Source organism: Aquarana catesbeiana, linkage group LG10 (genome assembly GCF_042186555.1).
Source record: "Aquarana catesbeiana isolate 2022-GZ linkage group LG10, ASM4218655v1, whole genome shotgun sequence".
NCBI lineage: Eukaryota > Metazoa > Chordata > Amphibia > Anura > Ranidae > Aquarana > Aquarana catesbeiana.
Window position 1 is genome coordinate 117252249 of NC_133333.1, and position 21440 is coordinate 117273688.

Below are 21440 nucleotides of genomic sequence, written 5' to 3' on the forward strand. Positions count from 1 at the left end.
TCTCGACAGGCATCTCCCCCCAGGCTCTGGGGATCATTATCCCAGAGACCTGTTCTGCCATCATCCAGGTCCTGCAGAAGGACTATATTAAGGTAAGATATTTTTCTTTTATTAGCATCACATGTTCTTTTATGTAATCTTTGATAATGTAATGTATTTCTTGCTTCAAACACTACTTACCATCATTGCAATATAGTGTGAATGTCCCCTTTATATCCTTTCACATGCTGGATTTTTTTCCTGTTATTTTTTTGTCATGCATGTATATTTTCCTTCAATAACCTCCCCAGCATGAAGTGATGGGAACATATCCACCTAGTCTACTCATTTTGAATGTATTTTGTTTGAGTGTATTTAGTGTGCTTATAATTAGCAATTAGCTAGATTTCCCAACCCCCCCCCCACCTAAACTCACTCCAAATAGTGTGCTGCTAATTAGCAATTATCTAGATTTCCCAACCCCCCCCCCACCTAAACTCACTCCAAATAGTGTGCTGCTAATTAGCAATTATCTAGATTTCCCAACCCCCCCCCCCCACCTAAACTCACTCCAAATAGTGTGCTGCTAATTAGCAATTATCTAGATTTCCCAACCCCCCCCCACCTAAACTCACTCCAAATAGTGTGCTGCTAATTAGCAATTATCTAGATTTCCCAACCCCCCCCCCCACCTAAACTCACTCCAAATAGTGTGCTGCTAATTAGCAATTATCTAGATTTTCCAACCCCCCCCCCCCCACCTAAACTCACTCCAAATAGTGTGCTGCTAATTAGCAATTATCTAGATTTCCCAACCCCCCCCCCCCACCTAAACTCACTCCAAATAGTGTGCTGCTAATTAGCAATTATCTAGATTTCACAACCCCCCCCCCCCCCACCCTCGTAAAAATTAGCTTGAATGTTCTGTGGTGTTGATTTGTCTAAAGCAAATATATGTTGCACTTTGCAAAATGCATGTGCACTCTACAAGTGCATTTGTTCCAGTGCTTTAGTAAATGAGCAGAAGCTCTGCTGATTTCCATCATCAAATCATATGCAAGCCTCAAAGTGTTTTCATTAATTGCCCTTGCATGTGATTGTGTACTCCTTGCAACATGAATGCCTTTTTACATTACCTCATTTACTGTAAGCTGGTTAGCAACTGCACCTGCAGAGTGCGACAACTGCAGTCTTGTAGCCTTTTTAGTCCCTAAATTCCTGCGTGTCCTAAAAGTAATCTTTTTTAGGGATTTCACAACCCCCTAAAATGTAATCAATGTTCCATCAGAGGGGGTGAGCAATCTGATAAGTGTGCCTTTCCATATTAGTTATTCCAGAAGAATTAAATTATTGAATGTTATACTGATGCTGGGGAATAATGTTTTTAATTGTCTAATTTTCTTGCAATGTTAGCTTCCAAATTAATTGATTTTGGTTTTCTTGTTTGATTCCCCAGTTTCCTTCAACGCCACAGGAATGGCAGACTGTGGCATCCCATTTTGCCAGCCGTTGGGACTTTCCCAATTGTGGAGGGGCTATAGATGGGAAACATGTCCACATTGTGCCACCACCCCATTCGGGGTCATACTATTTCAATTATAAAGGGTTCCACAGTATTGTTTTAATGGCGGTGGTGTCGGCACACTATGATTTTTTATATGTGGACGTGGGGAAGAATGGCCGGATGTCGGATGGAGGAGTATTTGCCCAGACGGAGTTCTGCCAGCGTCTCCAGAGTGGTGGCCTGGGATTGCCACCTGATGCGGATAATGTGGAAGGACTCCCCTTTGTCTTCATTGCCGATGAAGCCTTCGCTCTCAGCAAGCACCTCATGAGGCCATTCCCCCAAAGAACCCTCACCCCGGAGAGGAGGGTTTTTAATTTCCGGCTGGCCAGAGCTAGAAGAGTGGTTGAGAATGCGTTTGGAATTCTGGCCAGCCGGTTCCGCCTGTTTCAAACAGCCATTAATTTGGCGGAATACAAACTTAATTTTATAATTTTATCGTGCTGCATTCTGCACAACTTTTTAAACAAACATTCTCAGAATTATATAGGCACAGTTGGGCCTGAGGCCAGACTTATTATAGATGCCAACCTTACGGGCCTGGATACTGTCCGTACTGGCTTGGCCCCCCAAAGTGCCCGTCAAGTTAGACAGCAATATGTTAATTATTTTATGGGTAGGGGGGCCATTGCAATGGGCCAGGATATTTAATTTTTTACAATAAAAAAAATATTGATGAAATCTTGAATTATATTTATTGCTTGCCTTTCTTTTGGGCTTTCTCCTAGGTTATGGTCGAGCAGTTGTAGTGCCAACTGTATTTTCATTTTAAATGTCTAAATAAGCTCCATTGCCACTGTAAACAACTTTTTGACAATTATAACCAAACTGATACTGAGCATTGAAATAACAAACCACACATTTATTTAATTCCTATAAGGAGATGTTTTTATTAATGGTTGTTATGCATTCAGTTCTGCATTTAGTATAAAATGTTCATAGACAAAAATATAATGATATCTTAATAATGTAGAAAAATATAATTATATTTAAATATTTCTACCTAATCCACAAAAAAATATTTTTGGCTTTTTGATTTTCGCAAACAGGCTTTTTTTTTTATTTTTTTTGTTTTTTTGGTTTTTTAAAATCAAGTTTTTTACTTGTTTTGTTTTTTTGAAAATCAAGTTTTTTTATTTTTTTTGTTTTTTGAAAATCAAGTTTTTTATTTTTTTTTGTTTTTTGAAAATCAAGTTTTTTATTTTTTTTGGTTTTTTTTGAAAATCAAGTTTTATTTTTTTTTTTGGTTTTTTGAAAATCAAGTTTTGTTTTTTTTTTGTTTTTTTAAAATCAAGTTTTGTTTTTTTTTGGTTTTTTAAAATCAAGTTTTATTTTTTTTTTTGGGTTTTTTTAAAATCAAGTTTTGTTTTTTTTTTTGGTTTTTTTGAAAATCAAGTTTTTTATTTTTTTTGGTTTTTTGGTTTTTTAAAATCAAGTTTTTTACTTGTTTTGTTTTTTTGAAAATCAAGTTTTTTTATTTTTTTTGTTTTTTGAAAATCAAGTTTTTTATTTTTTTTGGTTTTTTGAAAATCAAGTTTTTTATTTTTTTTGGTTTTTTGAAAATCAAGTTTTATTTTTCTTTTTTGGTTTTTTGAAAATCAAGTTTTGTTTTTTTTTTGGTTTTTTAAAATCAAGTTTTTTTGTTTTTTTTTTGGTTTTTTAAAATCAAGTTTTTTTATTTTTTTTGTTTTTTTTAAAATCAAGTTTTTTTATTTTTTTTGTTTTTTTTTAAATCAAGTTTTGTTTTTTTTTTGGTTTTTTAAAATCAATTTTTATTTTTTTTTTGGGTTTTTGAGAAAATCAAGTTTTATTTTTTTGTGGATTTTTTATGTATTTTCGAGAAACAGCCCTCCTTTTTTAAATTAGGTTAAACAGCCATTTATGTTCAGCCAAAAAAATAAAGAGAAGGCCCAGAATGGGGTCAGCAAAACAGGAAATGAAGGACATGATTGATGTTTTGGGGTTTCAAAAAGGGCATTTAGATTCGACCCAAAACATCAATCATGTCCTTCATTTCCTGCTGCATACGATCCAGCCGATTACGCATTTCATCCATGTCCTTATTCCAGGCCATTATTTGACCAATTAGCCGTTGGGCACTTTCTGAGGTGAAATAGTCACTTCTTGTACCTAAAATGGAATGAAACCAAAAAATTTCTTTAGAAATATGCACACATACATAGTTTACCTTACCATAATAAAGCTGTTGTCTCAGACACTGACCTGGTGGGGTGCCCATGTAGCATAATTCCTCCACATCCTCGGGGGTGGCGCTGTTGCTTGAATCAAGCACAACAAGACCCCCTAAAATAGAGTAGAAAAATTACATTAAACAAAAGGCAGCCATGCATAGATTACCGTAAGCTGGTGTGTCAGACACTCACCTGGTGGGGTGCCCATGTCGCCCACCTCTCCTTCCTCCACATCCTCAGTGGGGCTTGGGTTGATTTCCCAATCATGTTTGGCTTGGGGTGGACTGTCTTCTTTTTGGCTGAGTGATTTTTCCCCTATGTGAAACAAAAAATTATTAATCTACTTAGCACACAGATATTTTAGTACATAGTAATTTTCCAACATTTGTAGTGAAGTGGTTTGTGTAGAGTTCCTATTTTACCTCAATATTTAAAATTATAAAGACATATCGGATAGATAGATATCTAGATATCAATATCTCAAAATATAGTTAATAATCTTTTGATCTCTCTCTCTCTATATCTGGAACAAAATCTATAAATATCTAACTAAATGTAAAGAAAAAAAAAAGATAACTTAAAATATTCAAAAAGAATGTTTTACATTTCTATATCTATCTATCTACCTATCTCTATATTTCTCTCTCTCTATATATTTCTCTCTCTCTCTCTCTCTCTCTCTCTCTCTCTCTCTCTCTCTATATATATCTCTATATATATCTCTCTCTTTCTCTCTCTCTCTCTATATATATCTCTATATATATCTCTATATATCTATATATCTATATCTATATCTATATATATATATATATATATATATCTTTATCTATATATATCTATATATATCTATATCTATATATATCTATATATCTATATCTATCTATATCTATATATCTATATCTATATAATATATATATATATATATATATATATATATATATATAGATAGATCTATCTATAGATATGTAACGAGGTTTATTAAAAGATCGTTTAAAACGATGAACAAAAAATCGTATAGGAAGGAAAAGCACATGGAGCAGTATACAAGGTAATAAACACAAGAGAAAAACACGACAAGTACTTACTTTTTTTAAGAACTTTCCGGATACGTCTGTATTGATCCGGCTCCCTGAGTTTCAGGTCAGACCATCTTTTTCGAAGTTGATCTCTGGAGCGCTGGACCCCAAAAGATGCCTGCAAAGTGTGCACGACCTTCGCCATTATTTTGGCCTTGCGCAAATTTGGCCGTGCGTACGGCCCATACTTCCCATCATAGTCGTCTTTGTGAAGAAAGGCCACCATCTCCACCATCTCTTTAAAACTCATATTAGAGGCCTTAAATCTAGGCCTCACAGATTTTGTTGACGTTCCAGCCTCCGGGCTGTCTCCACTACCTGAGGTCGTCAACATGTCAGGTGTCTCCGCCATTATTTACTCCACTACGCGCCGTAACAAAAAATGGGCGGAGAACATGAGTTAAAATCGAACGTCAGGGGCGGGCGACGCAGGCGGAGTTTCACACATGCGTAGTGTATAAAGAGGGGCCTTGCGCACGTGTCGTACGTAAGTTCTGTGCGTCGAATTAGGGGGCGGAGAACATGAGTTAATTTCGAACGTCAGGGGCGGGCGACGCAGGCGGAGTTTCACACATGCGTAGTGTGTAAAGAGGGCCCTTGCGCACGTGTCGTACGTACGTTCTGTGCGTAGGTGATAGTGGACCAGGACGTTACAAAACGAAGGTAATTTTAGATATATTTTTTTTTTGGGTTTTATGGTCATGACTTTGTAGCAAGCGGCCTATATGGCTTGATAGATTGATGAGGCCTACATAGGGAGAAGATGATGAGGGGTTAGCAGAAACCTATAATAAAAGTGTTTTTTGTCTTGTGACTTCATCTTTTCCAGATATAATGAATCCCCTATTTAAGGATCCAGAGTTCCTTACAGCTTTTATTTCTAAATATCGAGAGATGAGGAATTTGTGGGAGGTGAAACACCCTCAGTATTATGCAAAGCATGTGAGGAAGTCAACGCTGGAGAGACTTCTGTCCTTTGTCCAGGCGACCATCCCGGAAGCAACAATGGAGACATTGCTCAAGAAAATTGGGGTCTTGAGGAACATGTATAAGAGGGAGCATAAGAAGATCCAGGAATCAAGGAGATCAGGAGCATCAGCAGATGATGTTTATGTACCCAGGCTGTGGTACTACAATCAACTCCGTTTTCTTGATGACCAGAATGAAGCCAGGCCATCACTTTCAACCCTTCCCTCCACCCTTCCCTCCACCCTTCCCTCCACCCCAGCAGAGGCTGATGAGGAGCAAGCTGGGTCTTCCATCCTGGATGAACCAGATATGACCATCTGGAGTCAGGTAAATTATTTTAACAAATATTTACTGTACTAATATTAATGATGTTAACTGGATGTTATAATTGTCTAAAATAATTTTGCACTCAAAATTGTGTATACATATCAATTGACAGTAGTGGCTAAATATGTTTGGCACCTGCTTGAAATAATTAGGGTGTCTGATTAGACTCTTTTATTAAAGAGATGTATTCACATTGAATTTGCTATTCATGAGAAGCAAACTGTGTGTCATTGATGAACCCAAAAAAATATACTAAAACTATTGTCCTTTTTTTATACACAGGATGAGTCCATCCAGGAGGAATGTGGGGAAAGTGGCAGGCAGGAGGAGACCGGGCCCATGGACAGCCTGGAGGAGGCCGGATTCACCATCATCCTGGAGGAGGCTGGGCCCAGTGTCAGGCAGGAGGTGGCTGCTCCCAGTGAGGTGGCTGCTCCCAGTGAGGTGGCTGGGCCAAGTGAGGTGGCTGGGCCAAGTGAGGTGGCTGGGCCAAGTGAGGTGGCTGGGCCCAGTAGGAGCCTGACCGAATCCCAAGTGCCTCCCCTCCACCTTCCCAAAAAAAGGGCCAGGAAGGGGATGGTCACACAGGACGCATCCCTGCGCCTCATGCAAGAGGCCACCCGTTTTTTAAGGAGCCCCCCCCGAAGCGGAAGAATCCTATGGCTGCTACTTAGCCAGCAGGCTTCTTCAGATGGATTGGGAGCAGCGCCTCATTTGTGAGCGCCTATTTGGGGAAACAATCCATAAGGGGCTGCAGGGCACGCTAACACAAAACACCCAACTACATGAGGCAGCCCCCCTCCTCCTCCTCCTCCTCCTCCTCCTCCTCCTCCTGCCACAACTGAAACACCAGAGCCACAGCCTCAAAAGAAGGCTACAGGGAAGGCTGCAGGGCAGCGTGGAGGAAAGGCTGCAGGGAAGAGAAGAAAGTGATGACCTGGGTTCAGTCTGGTCTGACAGAAGACGCAGGCTGTTGTAGGACCACAGTCTGGGGACATCTAGATCATCTGCTGGTGCTGTTGATCTCTGGGATTCTTTGGACCAGATTGTGCTCCCTCTTATATGGACTCCGCAAGATCCCAATTTTCTTGTACACCGACTTTTTCCAGCGTTGACTTCCTCTTTATTTTATTTTGACCATGAATAAATGGATCTTTTTTGAGTTTAGCAAAAGACTTTATGTGTTTTCTTTTAAATCATTGATTTTACACACAATGTTAAATTAACAAGGGACAACAATCTCATTGAGTTTGGAAAAAACACACCAAAAATACATTACTAATGTTAATAATGTTCAAGTGGTAAGTCTTGAAAATAAAAAAATTTACATAACCAAAAACGGTGCTTTGGGTTAACTTTATCTAAAAACTAAAAAATAATCACTATAAAAAAAAAATAGAATAATGGGTTCTTTGTGGTAACTTTACAAACCTAAAAAAAAAAAAAAGGGGAAAAAGTATTATTAGTATGGAAACATTGTTTTTAAAATGCATACTATATCATTCATGAGATCAAAGAGAAAAAGAATCCAGAAATCAGTTTGGGAGAACTCTGATTATGAACAGCAAAACACCTTCGTTCTTTAGAGCACTCGTAAAGAAGAAATAAAATGCGCTGCATTCAACAATCACAGATTTTGCAGCGTGATGAATGTGCTACCTACAATACGAACACTAGTTTTACTAGACCGAGTGCTTCCGTTTTTGCTTATGAGCATGCGTCGTTTTTTTGTCCGTCGGACTAGCATACAGACGAGCGGACTTCGGGGTCCGTCGTAGTTACGACGTAAAGATTTGAAGCATGTTTCAAATCTAAAGTCCGTCGGATTTGAGGCTAAAAAAGTACGTTGAAAGTCCGGAGAAGCCCACACACGATCGGATTACCAGCCAGCTTTAGTCCGTCAGCGTCCGTTGGACTTTTGTAGACGAAAAGTCCGACCGTGTGTACGCGGCATTAGTGTTGTTTGCTTGCAACAAGCAGTGTTGTTACTCATAGGATCTTCAGTTGCGAAACTTCACAACAGATTCACATTAAAATTAATTGATTAATGAAAAATTATAGAGTAAGGCATGGTGCCAAACATACTGAAAAAAAGTTTACAAAATCTTTAATGATGGATTTCTGAATACAGAGATGTAATAAATTGTGTTTTCTATATTTTCCTGGAGTTCAGCTCTAAAGACCAAGGTTTGTTGTTGCTGTTTTACAATGATCTGCCATCAATCAATCAATTTTCAGCAATCATACTTTCTCTTTTGTTGCATTTTTTTGCAGTGGTTTGGATAGTGCATCCTGTTTCCAGGTGGTGTCACTATTGAGTTCTCTGGCACAAGGCGGTCGTACCATCATTTGCACCATACATCAACCAAGCGCCAAACTGTTTGAAATGTTTGACAAGGTGTGTAATTTTATGCTTGCATACCTCTTCTGTTACATGTATGTGTTAGCTCCTGCTGCAGTCAGGTTAGTGGCTTTCATTTCCATCTGTAATCTTTGTGATTTCTGTGTTTTCAGTTGTATATTCTCAGTCAGGGTCAGTGCATATATCGAGGGTCTGTAACTCACCTTATTCCATATCTGAAGGGATTAGGATTACACTGCCCAACCTACCACAACCCTGCGGACTTCAGTAAGTTATACTCAGGCTTTTATATAATAGGGCCAAGAGTAATAGGCAAAGTGCAGAAGTCCATAACACCCATACAGGGTTAATCATCATTTGGTTTCCCTGTTCTAAGGGCCCATTTACACCATTCGGTGCACATTAAAGTGCACAAAACACTTGCTCTGGTGTGCACTGTGCACAAGCGCTGCAAAGTATTTTACCTTGATCTTTTTTACTTGTTTTTAACTTTATTTACTGTTAACAAAAAATACATTTATCTCTATTGCATTTTTATGGAACGCCAACCCACTTGTATGATGTGAACAGAGCATATGGAAAACAATTATTCTTGCATTAAGCCTGTGATGATCAATGTCGCTGAATGCACCTGGTGTGAATGAGCTCTAAATCTGGTTGCTATGGGTTTCTGAACTCCATTCACCTTGAACTGCCTGAATACATAACCTCCAAAGTTTTATATACATAATTATTTTTGTGCGTTCTTACTACCTGACTAAACCTGGACATTTTTATCATCTAGTTATTGAAATAGCCTCAGGGGAGTATGGAGACCTAAATCCAGTATTATTCCGAGCAGTGGAAGATGGACTGTGCCCGATCCACAGGGAAAAGAGTAAACCATCTATGATCGAACTAGACCTATGTCCCACAGTAAGTATATATACTCACAAAAACACAGGTAAAGGTGCAAAAAACTTAAGACCATGAATATCCCATATACAATTTTAAAAGTCCAATATTGTAAAGCACACAGTCTATATCAATCCATGTAAATATTTTAGCTGTGAATGGGGGGGTAAAAAGTCCAAAACACTCAGGGCTGCCATCACATAGGAACAGAAACCAGGTTCCAAACAGACTACAAAAGACAAGGAAAGAGGCGCCTCTAAGTGTAGACGTTTTGTAAAACTTTTAATAGTACAATAAATTAGCAACTCACATTTGAGTAGTAAGTAAAAAGCACATCAGGATGTGGTCCCAGCAAAGGGTAAGTCCAACGGTAATGATCCTGCTTCCTGGGTCCTTCACATGCGAACGCTGTCTTCTGTCTTCACTGAAGCCACCACTAGTGTAGGGAAGCTGGCTGCGGTGGGGATACTCAAAGTGAGGCATGAGGCTCAGTAGCAAGAATGGCAAGGGAGGATGACATCACACGCTATGCGGCGTGTTTTGTGAGCATGCGCGCTGCAAGTATTAGGGCAAGCCACGCTCCTTTCTCAAGCTGACTACGTTGAAGGGACCATAGGGGGCCATTATATAGAATACACACAGGGAAGGGGAGTGTTGCTTTGTATTTCAGTCAAGGTGCATGGCGGTGCAAAATTAATAAATAAGGAACTACAGTCCAAAACAGGTTAACACACAGACATATGGTTCAAGAATGATAATACACATAAATTATGATGTAGCATAATAAAAATCAATAAAAATTGCTTATAATAAATTATGATATGGCATAATAAAAAAATTTAAAAAATATCTATAAAACCTAATAGTATAACAAATAATAAATGTATTTTTAGAAAACGATGATATTTTAAAGAACAATAATAAATAAAACCAAGGAATTCATAATAGCAATTGGAGCCAACACAATCCGAAAAACGGTTAAATGGAATAAATAGGTAATAAAGGATAAACATTCAGATGATGTGACCTCATCAAATTCATGTCCATCCAATGATAAATATAACAACAATTATTATTCATCTGTGTATATATTATTATATGTACACAGAGGAAAATATTAGAATATATAATCTGAGTTGACCACGTAATTAATGCAATAGATAAATGGAAGTGATATGGCTCTGGTGCCACAATTATATATGTGTATGTAACTGGACACATACGCTAAATATTTCATGGATATAAATAGAAGGTCTATATGTTCAGACATGGCACTGCACCTGGGGAAGGGGATTACCACGGCCCAATATTGGACTACATTGGACAAAAGAGTGTTTAGCACATAATGTGCACTAAAAATAAAAAACCACAAAGGGAGGGTTCTATGCTATGTAGCCACCAATACTTACAATATAGTTCCTGACACCCCCATAAGACAACAACCTGAGGAGAATAAATAAATAAAAAATGTTTAAAATTATTTTATAGGACAGATAAGAACAGTTATCAAAGGTAAGTATATAATGTAATATTATATTGAAAAATCGAAAGAATAGTGGCTATTTCGATACCTTCATTGATACCACCTGGCGAAAGGACATCAAGATTATATATCCAGAATGTTTCTCTGGCACATAGTTCTTAAAACGTTCAGCTGCAGAGAGGGAGCTAGGTATCTGCTCAATGACCATCACTTGTAGGCCATTGGTAGATTTTTGGTGGACCTCAGGGAAATGTTTTGGGACAGTATGCGGATCAGTCCCTCCCTCAATGAGTCTCCTATGGTCGCCAAATCTTGTTCTTAAAGCTTGTATGGTGCTGCCTACATAAATTAGACTGCAAGGACAAGTAAGCCCATATATTACAAAATCTGAAGAGCTGTTAAAAAAATCCTTCAGCTGGTAGGTTTTGCCTTTTGTGTTGAAAGATTTCTTTCCATGCTGCACAAACTTACAGGTCTTGCAAAGAGCCTTATGACACTGGTACTTACCTACCAGTGGTATTAGGACTGGAATAAAAGGAGAAACTATACTGGATTTAAATTTACTTGGAGCAATTCTATTTTTTAGGTTTGGCGCTCTACGATAAGTCACCCTAGGGTGTTCAGGAATGATAGTTCTGAGGTGCGGATCCTGTTGTAGGATGTGCTAATCATTGGCCAATATTCTCTCCATCTTTTTGAGCTGGAAATGAAATGTAGTGGTGAACCTAATTGAATGATCCTCTGGTTCACAGACTTCTTTTGGGGGTTTCCCTTTTAAGTAATATTCAAACGCTTGATCAACCAAGGTCTCAGGATATTGTTTATCAATGAACTTCTTTTTTTGGATAACACTTTGATCTATATAGTCGCTGTCTCCTGTACAGTTCTATAGTGAACACACTGCAACCACTTAACAAACAGTATTTGAAGGCAGATCACCAAACACTGGAAGCATTAGGGTGATCGTGTGGTGGGGGCATTTGGATGGTCATGCAGTGGGGGCATTAGGATGATCATGCAGTGGGGAAATTAGGATGATCAAGCAGTGGGGAAATTAGGATGATCAAGCAGTGGGGGCATTAGGATGATCATGCAGGGGGGGCATTAGGATGGTCATGCAGTGGGGGCATTAGGATGGTCATGCAGTGAAAGTATTAGGATGATCATGCAGTGGGGGGCTTAAGGATGGTCATGTAGTGAAAGCATTAGGATGAGTATGCACTGGAAGCATTTGGATGATCGTGCAGTGTGGGCATTAGGTAGCTAGACATAATATTATACCTCAGTGTTATAATGAATCAATATTATTTCTCTCCCAGCAGGATATGTCTGGCCATATTGAAAGCCGCACCTTTGCCACAAGCTCTATGAACCAGTTCTCCATCCTCTTCAGACGCACATTTGTTTCTATCCTGAGAGATACGGTATGTTAAATGAGAGTGGGGAAATATAACATTTAAACAGTGATAGAAAGTACCAAGAACAGTAAAAATACTTGCATATTTGTCCAGGTAAATAGTAGAAACTTTCAGCTCATATATAATGTAGCAGTGTGAAAAAATTGCGGCAGGTGGGAGAGACTTAAAACTTGAGCCCACTTGTCACGGAACGTCCCACACTCCGCTTGAGTGCTTCCGTCATATACCACTTCCTCCCAGTCTGTATACAGATATCCCAACCTCTCTGAGCACAAACAAGGCGACACTTGCTTGTTGCTACCAAGAACTGACTTTATTTAGAATCACAATTACAAGACTTTATATGCTGTTGGAACCTCCTCTAACAATACAACTGTAACTTAATTAACATGACTTAATTATCTAATCCTTTATACAGCCTAGGTGACTGAGACATGACCTTTGGCCCGACTTGTGGTCACCGAGCTTCACACAGTTATATCAACACAATAGCTGGAGCTAATTACAATTAACAATACAAACAAAACCTAATTAACATGAGCTCCAATAGGAGTCGTCCCGTCTCCTACATTGTATAGAGGACAATGTGATCAGCTCATTCAATTAACATACATCCTGGGAGATATTGTGGACAAATATTACTGTCCCATTTTAAGTAGTCCAAGATATATTTTCTCCCTCACCCTGTGCCAGGATGGCACAGGGTGCCTTAGACATAAGATGTATGTCCACGGGCCCCCCCGTCACATCTCCCGTCACATCTCTCCCCTTTCGGCAGAAGACTAACACAGGAGGAGACCCCAGACGGGTTGACTCCGAAGTTAGTAAACAGCTCCAGTCCTCTACTGCCTGTACCCACACAGTACCCCAAATAAATTATTCCAAACAGAGTATTACTCACCCAGCCAACCTCTGCCTCTCTCAGAGAACATATCTGCCGCTGGGGAGAGGCCTGGACTGGCTCTTCTCCCTGGAATCCTTTCTGCCGCTGGAGAGAAGACAGGGTGTCTGGGCTCACTCTGTCATGCTGTTGGGGATCGGGGCCCACTGCCCAGCATCCCTGGGGTATACAGGTGGAGACTGAAGTCCCATCCACCTTCACAGGAAATCCATCCTCTGTTAGTTGAGGGCAGAGTCCAGCAGTCCTCGGCCCTGTTGCCAGCCCTTCTGCTGGAAACCCCACACCATCTGTTCCGGCTAACTGTTGGAGAGGGAGGCCGACTGCCCCGCCTCCCTGGAACTCTGTAGTTGTTGCTGGTGCTGGGCAGAGGTTGGTAGCACTCTGCCCTGTTGCCAGCACTTCTGCTGGGGACTCCGCATCCTCCGCTCCGGCTAACCGTTGGGGCAGGAGGCTGGCTTCCTCCACTCCCAAACTGTGTAGCTGCCATTGGGGAGGTGAGCCGGCTGCTTCCTTTTCCATTCCCTCATCTGGCTGCTGGGACGACATGTCGATGGTACTGTCTCCCAGGTACACGGATCTTTGCTGGGGAGGAAAGCCCACTTCCTCCACCCTGGCCAACTGTTGGGGAGGGACAACACACACCTCCTCTCCCTTCTCCCCCTGTATCTGCTGCTGGGAAGTGATTGCCATCTTCTCAGCCTGAGCCTCCACAATTGCTGCAGGTGTGGGGCAGAGGTCTTGGACCCTCTGTCCGGTTGCCAGCACTTCTGCTGGGGGTTTGCCAGGTGGTTCCTCCTCTACAGAAACGTCTATTAAATCCCCAGCCTCTGGAATTGGTAAAAGTGTGGGACAGAGGTCTTGGACCCTCTGTTCAGTTACCAGATCTTCAGCTGGAGAAGTTTGTTTTAACTCCATAGATGCTGCTGGCAGAAAATCACATGTCCCTGTCAGTGTTGTGGGAGAAAGGCCGACTACCTCTTCTCTCAAGAAGGCCGAAGCCATTGTTGGTGCTGGGCAGAACACAGTGAACTTTGGCCCTGATAGCAGCTCTTCTGCTGGAGGCTCATCAGGTTGTTCTTCCTCAGCAGAAAAGTCTATTAAATCCCCCGTCTCTGCAACTGGTATCTGGGGATGGAGGTTCATCATCTCCTGTCCATGGAATCCAGAAGATGCTATCAGTGCTGGGCAGAGGTTAGCAGAGCTCTGCCCGGTTGTCAGCACTTCAGGTGTGGGGACGGCAATCTCCGGATTTTCCACTGCCGATTCTCTGGCATGCTGCTGAACTTGTTCTAGCAGTTTCCTGTATGCCCTTTCCAGATGCTGTTCCTTCCTTAGCAAATGGTCCAGATCAGGTTTGAGCTCTGAGACCCCTGTAAGACCGAGCATAGACTCTCTATAGTCTCTCAGGTCCTCAAGGTCAGGTTCCCCTTCATCGCCAAACATAAAAAGATCTGTAAGGCTCTCCCACAGCAATCCAGGGCTGCCAAAGTCATATCCCTCCGGAGAGCATTCTGTTGTCTCCCCTAAATATCCCTCCTCTGCGTGCCATTGCAGAGCCCGATAACGATTGTCCAGCTCTATCTCCTGCTGGACCAACCTGTCCAACTCAGTCACCCATTGCTCCTGGGGCTGCTCTCCCAGGAATGCCATCCGCAATGCCCGTTGGTCACTGGCCCGTTGCTCTTGGGTTGGAAAGCACTTGCCCTGTTTTATACCAGCGAGACGGAGGGCTGCAATCCAGAGCTCCACCCGAATCAGCTGCCTGAGCTCCAGGTATTCATCCTCAGACACAGTCCTGGTGTACGTTGAAAGGATGATCCGCAGCAGCCCCGGGAATTCTGATGCCAGGTCCATATCTCCGCTGGGGTGACTGAAGTCTGCTATGCTGATCTTGGATCCAGTTGGAGGTTTGGATGTCCCAGACTTCAGGAAGCTTTCCCGCTGCTTGCCACCAATGTCACGGAACGTCCCACACTCCGCTTGAGTGCTTCCGTCATATACCACTTCCTCCCAGTCTGTATACAGATATCCCAACCTCTCTGAGCACAAACAAGGCGACACTTGCTTGTTGCTACCAAGAACTGACTTTATTTAGAATCACAATTACAAGACTTTATATGCTGTTGGAACCTCTAACAATACAACTGTAACTTAATTAACATGACCTAATTATCTAATCCTTTATACAGCCTAGGTGACTGAGACATGACCTTTCGCCCAGATTTGTGGTCACCGAGCTTCACACAGTTATATCAACACAATAGCTGGAGCTAATTACAATTAACAATACAAACAAAACCTAATTAACATGAGCTCCAATAGGAGTCGTCCCGTCTCCTACATTGTATAGAGGACAATGTGATCAGCTCATTCAATTAACATACATCCTGGGAGATATTGTGGACAAATATTACTGTCCCATTTTAAGTAGTCCAAGATATATTTTCTCCCTCACCCTGTGCCAGGATGACATAAGATGTATTCTGAGTTCCACGGGCCCCCCCGTCACACCACTCACTGTCAGTAACACATAGCACAGTTCCTGCACCCACAAAATATGCTTTAATTACTGTGCTAAGCAAGTCTGTCAGACACATACAAACCTAAGCACAAGAAAAAAAAAATGAAAACAAAAAGAAACTCTTCCACTTCATAAGCTTTTCTGGGCACAGCCTACCTTGAAACAGAATTTTACTAGCATAGTCAATAACTATTTGGCAACCTGCAACTGTTGTACAATATAGCATAAAAGTTGTAGTCATCCGAAGCATGTTACAGCATAAAAGCGCCCTGGTCAGAAACGTGATATACAGCTCAGCATACAGTGTGCCATGCTCAGGAGTATGTCATATAGAGCCCGGCATACAGAGATCACTGGTCAGGAGAATGTCATATAGATCACAAACAAACAAATGATTTCCCAGCACCCTTACCAGCCAGCCTACAAAACAACCAAATTGTCCCTCTCTAACAATTTATGTAAAAACAGAGGATTTTGTTTGCACACATTTGCAAATACAATATATACTAAGTTGCAGTGCCCATGTCAAGGCTCCTCTGTGAACTGCGGTCCTAACTCTATAATTCTGAGAGTCTCCTAAGTAGGAACACATATTGCAGTGGATAGATTACAGGCAGGTGTGCCAGGTAGGAGCTCACCCCTCCTTAAAGGCACAGGCAAGCACCGGACGCCCAGCAAGAGCACAATGGCAGCGATGGCGATGTGTCCCCGCACCCTTTTAGGAAGGGTGGGCTGCCTCCAGGCACACCTTCTTTTAATCTATCCCCTGCTATATGTGCTCCTACTTAGGAGACTCTCAAAATTACAGAGTTAGGACCGCAGCTTGCTGCAAGAAATAAATTTGGCATTGTGTCTAAAGGTCAAAAAGGACAAATGGAGTAAGACTTTTTGCTTTGAGGTCACTTTTTACAGTATATAATCTTTGAATGGGGAATTTTACATACTTAGTAGTATTGCACTGGCATGGAAACTTGCCTGGAGTCCCCTAATATTGTCAATAACTTTCATTCTTCCTAAGAAGAATTACTGAGAGCTTGTAATGAGCACCTAAAAGTAGTAAAAACATTCTTTGTGGTTGTAATGAATTACATGCTATTGAGTGAGACGTAATTATAACTGATGGCCAGTAGTTATAACCGCAAGCAATTAAGAAATGCTTCATCTATGATAGCATAGCAAGACCTGATACATTGTAACTATGATACATAATAACTCTGAACAGTTATCAGTGGAATCACTAAATGGTGAATGTCATGTTCTGGCAATGCATTTATAAGGAGGTTGTGTCTGGTAACCCAACTCCACTTGATCAGTGTTGTGAAAATGGTCAGCCTTAAGGGAGATTACAGAAGACCACATAGCGAGGCCGCCAAGGTCACGAAGAGCCAAAATGGTAAATTATTTTTGACACAGATTGCAAAAAGTTTGACACTTTCCACTTTGAGCAAGTTGTAGAGATCGAGATAAAATCCTAGTTAAAATAAGTCTGTTCATCTCTAATAATAAACATGTATCTTCCTGGGTAAAATCATAGACAGAATAGCCTGCATTATGGTATACATAGCTCATACACCAGTTTTGGGTACAAAATTATTATACTTTCTTATAAGGGAGGTTTGGTACACAGAGGTGAAGTCTAATATTAAGCCTGGAACACATTATACGTTTTTTTTTGTTCACCCCAGTGGGCTGAATAAAAAAAAATTAACAGATTGCTGTGCTAACACAAGCAATGTTAGTACAGCGATCTCTACCGCTGTGCTATTGTGTTTTGACAGGGGGACCACCCCCCTGCCAGAACACACTGGTCAGCGCTCGCTGCCATTGGCTGCCAGCACTGATCGAATGCTGGTTTTCCAGCATGCCCTTTCAATGGAAGCCGGTCATGAGACCGGCTTCTGACGGACCGGGATCTGTTCACGTGGGCCGAAAGCTGGCCAATTTCTGCCAAACCGACCTTTTTCCAGACAATTTTCAGCATTACTCAAATTCTGCTAATATGCTGCCTTTTATTTTCTTTGTGAAAACAGCTTGTGCTGATATCAAAACATGTTCATTATATAAGATTAGGTAGATATACTTTTCCTCAAATACCCCACTACTTTCCTATTTTACTGGCTTAATGTGTATATGATAATGCTTGAACAAAAAACATGAAGACTGGTTCTGATGGATATACAGTAAGCAGGGGGGGACTGACCATTGAGCCACTCGGGCACTGCCCAGGGGCCCTGGGCCACTAGGGGGCCCCATCAGGGTTGCCAGCCTCAGTAAAACCAGGGACAGTATGTATAAATCTGTGTTTTTTTTACATCTGTCTGTGTATACTGTGTGTACATGTATGTGTATACTGTGTGATTGTATACTGTGTGTGTGTATACTGCGTGGCCCCAAAATCTCTGATTGCCTGGGGGGCCCCATAATCTCCTATTGCCCGGGGGCCCCATGAGTTATCAGTCCGCCCCTGACAGTAAGGTGTGTTTTCCTTCAAAGTAGCAGATCCTTGATGAAAATATAGTGTGGGTGGACCTTGTTCTGGTCCTAGGCTGCTACCTTTCTGAGAGCAACAAAGGGAGCATCAGGTACAGCCAATGCATTTCCAGGGAAAAGCCTTCCCCTTCTTTATGGATAATGTAAAAAAAAAAAAAGAATAAATAATAAAAATTAAACAATTATCTCATGCTAACACTGTAGTGATATAAGTCAATAAAATCTATATAGCAAGAAAGTATCCATAAAATGTCCATAATCTGGTGATCAAGATGATTCAATATTTGTATAAAATATTATATAATGCATAATAAATAAAATATATGTATTGTAAAAACAAACGATAGCCTACAACTATCTTATGTTAAAATATTTTCCAACATGAATGGAAATGAAAGATATTAATAGAATCATATGTTTTACTGCCTTGTCTGTTTATTCTTTTTTTAAAAATACTGCAGGATATAATCTATATATCTTTACCTTGTTAATGTCTTTATTTTTATGTCTGATTCCAATTCCTATGACTTCCCCCTCAATGGTTCTTTATATGTATAAAATGATGCTACTTGGTTTGTTCCTACTCCAAGTAGTTCATTTTCTCTGTAGCAGAGCATTACATGTAACGTTGTACTTTCCCACCCTCCCAGGTCCTGACTCACCTGCGTTTCATGTCTCACCTATGTATCGGGGTTCTGATTGGGCTACTTTACCTGCACATTGGGGATGATGCCAGCAAAGTGTTCAATAACACAGGCTTCCTGTTCTTCTCCATGCTCTTTCTTATGTTTGCAGCTCTCATGCCCACTGTACTTACCTGTAAGAGCAACTGTGATATTATCCTCTATATTTGTCTTCTCCCTGTAACTAATTTATATTTTGTTGTGCATTTCATTAGACCTCCTCTTTTCATACCATGGTTCACCTTTTATTTTTTCCGTTTTTTCATTATTAGTGTATTTCACTTTCTGATTTTCCAGTTGCTTTACTTCATCCCCGATCATTTCTTTCATCCAAGGTTTTCAGTGAGTCTTCCCTGTCCTTCTTTATCACAGTATTGATTATTTACTCCACAGTTCCCCTGGAAATGTCTGTGTTCCTTAGGGAACACTTGAACTATTGGTACAGCCTGAAAGCTTATTATCTGGCTAAGACAATGGCGGATGTCCCCTTTCAGGTAATATATGCTTTGTTCTTGGGTTTCCTAGAATAAATATTTACTTATACTAATAGAGAAATATTAAAAACCATAGTTGATGTGAATGATTCCAATGATTAATTGAAGAGATTAAAGCTGAAGTTTAGATTTGGATGTTTTTACACATTGGTCCAGCTTGGAGCAATGTAAATCTGTATGAACCATATCTGTGGGATTCCTGTGGAAGCTGGAAAGCACTGTAGTTGGCACCGCTACTACACTAGCTTCTGGTTCCCATGCCGAGTGGTTGCTCTGCTGCATTGTGAACACAGGAGGTGGCTTGCTTGGCATGGGCACCATTCAGGAAACACTTTGCATTCTGTGGAAGCTGTAAAACACTGTGGTAGCCCTGCAATCTATCGAGTGCTATTCAGAGAATAACTCGCATTTCTCTCTATAAATGTTCTCTGATTGGGCAAGGTGGAAATCCGGGATGGTGATGTCACAATCTCCACCACATCCAGTCAGAGAACACTTGACAATCATTGAAAAAATGCAAAGTGTTCCCTGAATGTTGTTCTTTGTTCAGTAAAGAACAGGACAGCCATTTAAAACGGGACTCGGAAACTGGTGGAGATCATTGTAGTAACAGTATTTACTACAGTGATTTCCAGCTTCCAAGCTGGACCAATGTAACTATGTGAAACGTGCCGTACCCAGAATTTAGCTTTTACATTTACAAGTATCATGTAGATTACCTTTGTCTTTACACTAAAACATTGCTAGCTGTGTGACTATAGGATATTTAAGGTACAGAGCTCAGCATAAATGAGTACGCCCTTTTTTGAAAAGGAAGAGTTTAATCGATATCTCAATGAACGCAGGAACAATTTCCAAAATATTGATAAAACTGATTTTTATAGAACATTTGTTTAGTTCATCACATGAAAGTAACGTTAATAATATAACTTAGATTACAAAATCTTCCGTTTTAAGCCTCGTACACACGATCAGATTTTCCGCAAACAAAACTTCGGACTTTTGTCCGAAGGCGTGTGCCTGGATTTTGTCTTGCATACAAACAGCAAGGACTTGTCAGCCAACAAACACAAACGTAGTGACATACTAAGTGTTTTTTTTTAGCTCTTTAGCACCACCCTGTGGGCTCCTTCTGCTAATTTCATGTTAGTAGAAGTTTGGTGAGTGTTGATTCACGCTTTTCATTTTGCACTTTTCATTTAGCGCTTTTCAGTTCGTGCTTTTCAGTTAGTTTCTGAACGGACGGCCGTTCATCAACCAGACATGTTGCGGATTCGGAGGAGATAACGTGTTATTTATTATTGGCCTTGGAGTGATTGCTTTGACCCAAGTCCAGTCCAGGAACAGGAGTTTGCTTTATTATTCGTGACCAATTATGTCATATTCCTTTGCTATGGGAGCTCCAGGAGAATAATCCAGGTAATTTTCGGAATTATCTCCGGATGACGGAGCCCTGCTTTCCCCAACTCTTGGCATTGTTGACCCCCTATATTAACCACTGGAAGATTTGGCTGCTGAAAGGCCAGGCCATTTTTTGCGATTCGCCACTGCGTCGATTTAACTGACAATTGTGCGGTCGTGCGACGCTGAACCCAAACAAAATTGACGTCCTTTTTTTTCCAGAAATAGAGCTTTCTTTTGGTGGTATTTGATCGCCTCTGTGGGTTTTATTTTCTGCGCTATAAACAAAGAAAGAGCGACAATTTTGAAAAAAACACAACATTTTGTATTTTTTGCTATAATAAATATCCCCATTTTTTTTAAAAAGCAAATTTTTTTCTTCTTCTTTTTATTCTTCTACATAATTTTGGTAAAAAAAAATCACAATCAGCGTATATTGATTGGTTTGCGCAAAAGTTATAGCATCTACAAAATAGGGGATAGATTTATAGAATTTTTCTGACCCCTCCTGTATTGATTTGTATTGTAAGTGTACTGTCTGCCCTCATGTTGTAAAGCACTGTGCAAACTGTTGGCGCTATATAAATCCTGTATAATAATAATAATAATAATTATAATTTTTTTTACTAGTAATGGCGGCGATCTGCGATTTTTATCGGGACTGCGTCATTACGGCGGACACATCG

At 40.5% G+C, this 21440-nt stretch overlaps 1 protein-coding gene across 2 annotated transcripts in view; it reads left to right on the forward strand.

Annotated features, from left to right (window-relative positions):
- Window positions 1-21440, forward strand: part of ABCG4 (ATP binding cassette subfamily G member 4) — a 124961-nt gene that overhangs the window by 77941 nt on the left and 25580 nt on the right. Inside the window, exons 7-12 of one of the 2 annotated variants that reach the window (XM_073602529.1) lie at window positions 8382-8505; window positions 8622-8736; window positions 9254-9384; window positions 12166-12270; window positions 18827-18995; window positions 19253-19353. In XM_073602529.1, the coding sequence (XP_073458630.1) occupies window positions 8382-8505; window positions 8622-8736; window positions 9254-9384; window positions 12166-12270; window positions 18827-18995; window positions 19253-19353 (745 nt within the window). The remainder of the gene's footprint in view (window positions 1-8381; window positions 8506-8621; window positions 8737-9253; window positions 9385-12165; window positions 12271-18826; window positions 18996-19252; window positions 19354-21440) is intronic. The other variant, XM_073602530.1, reaches the window with a different exon arrangement.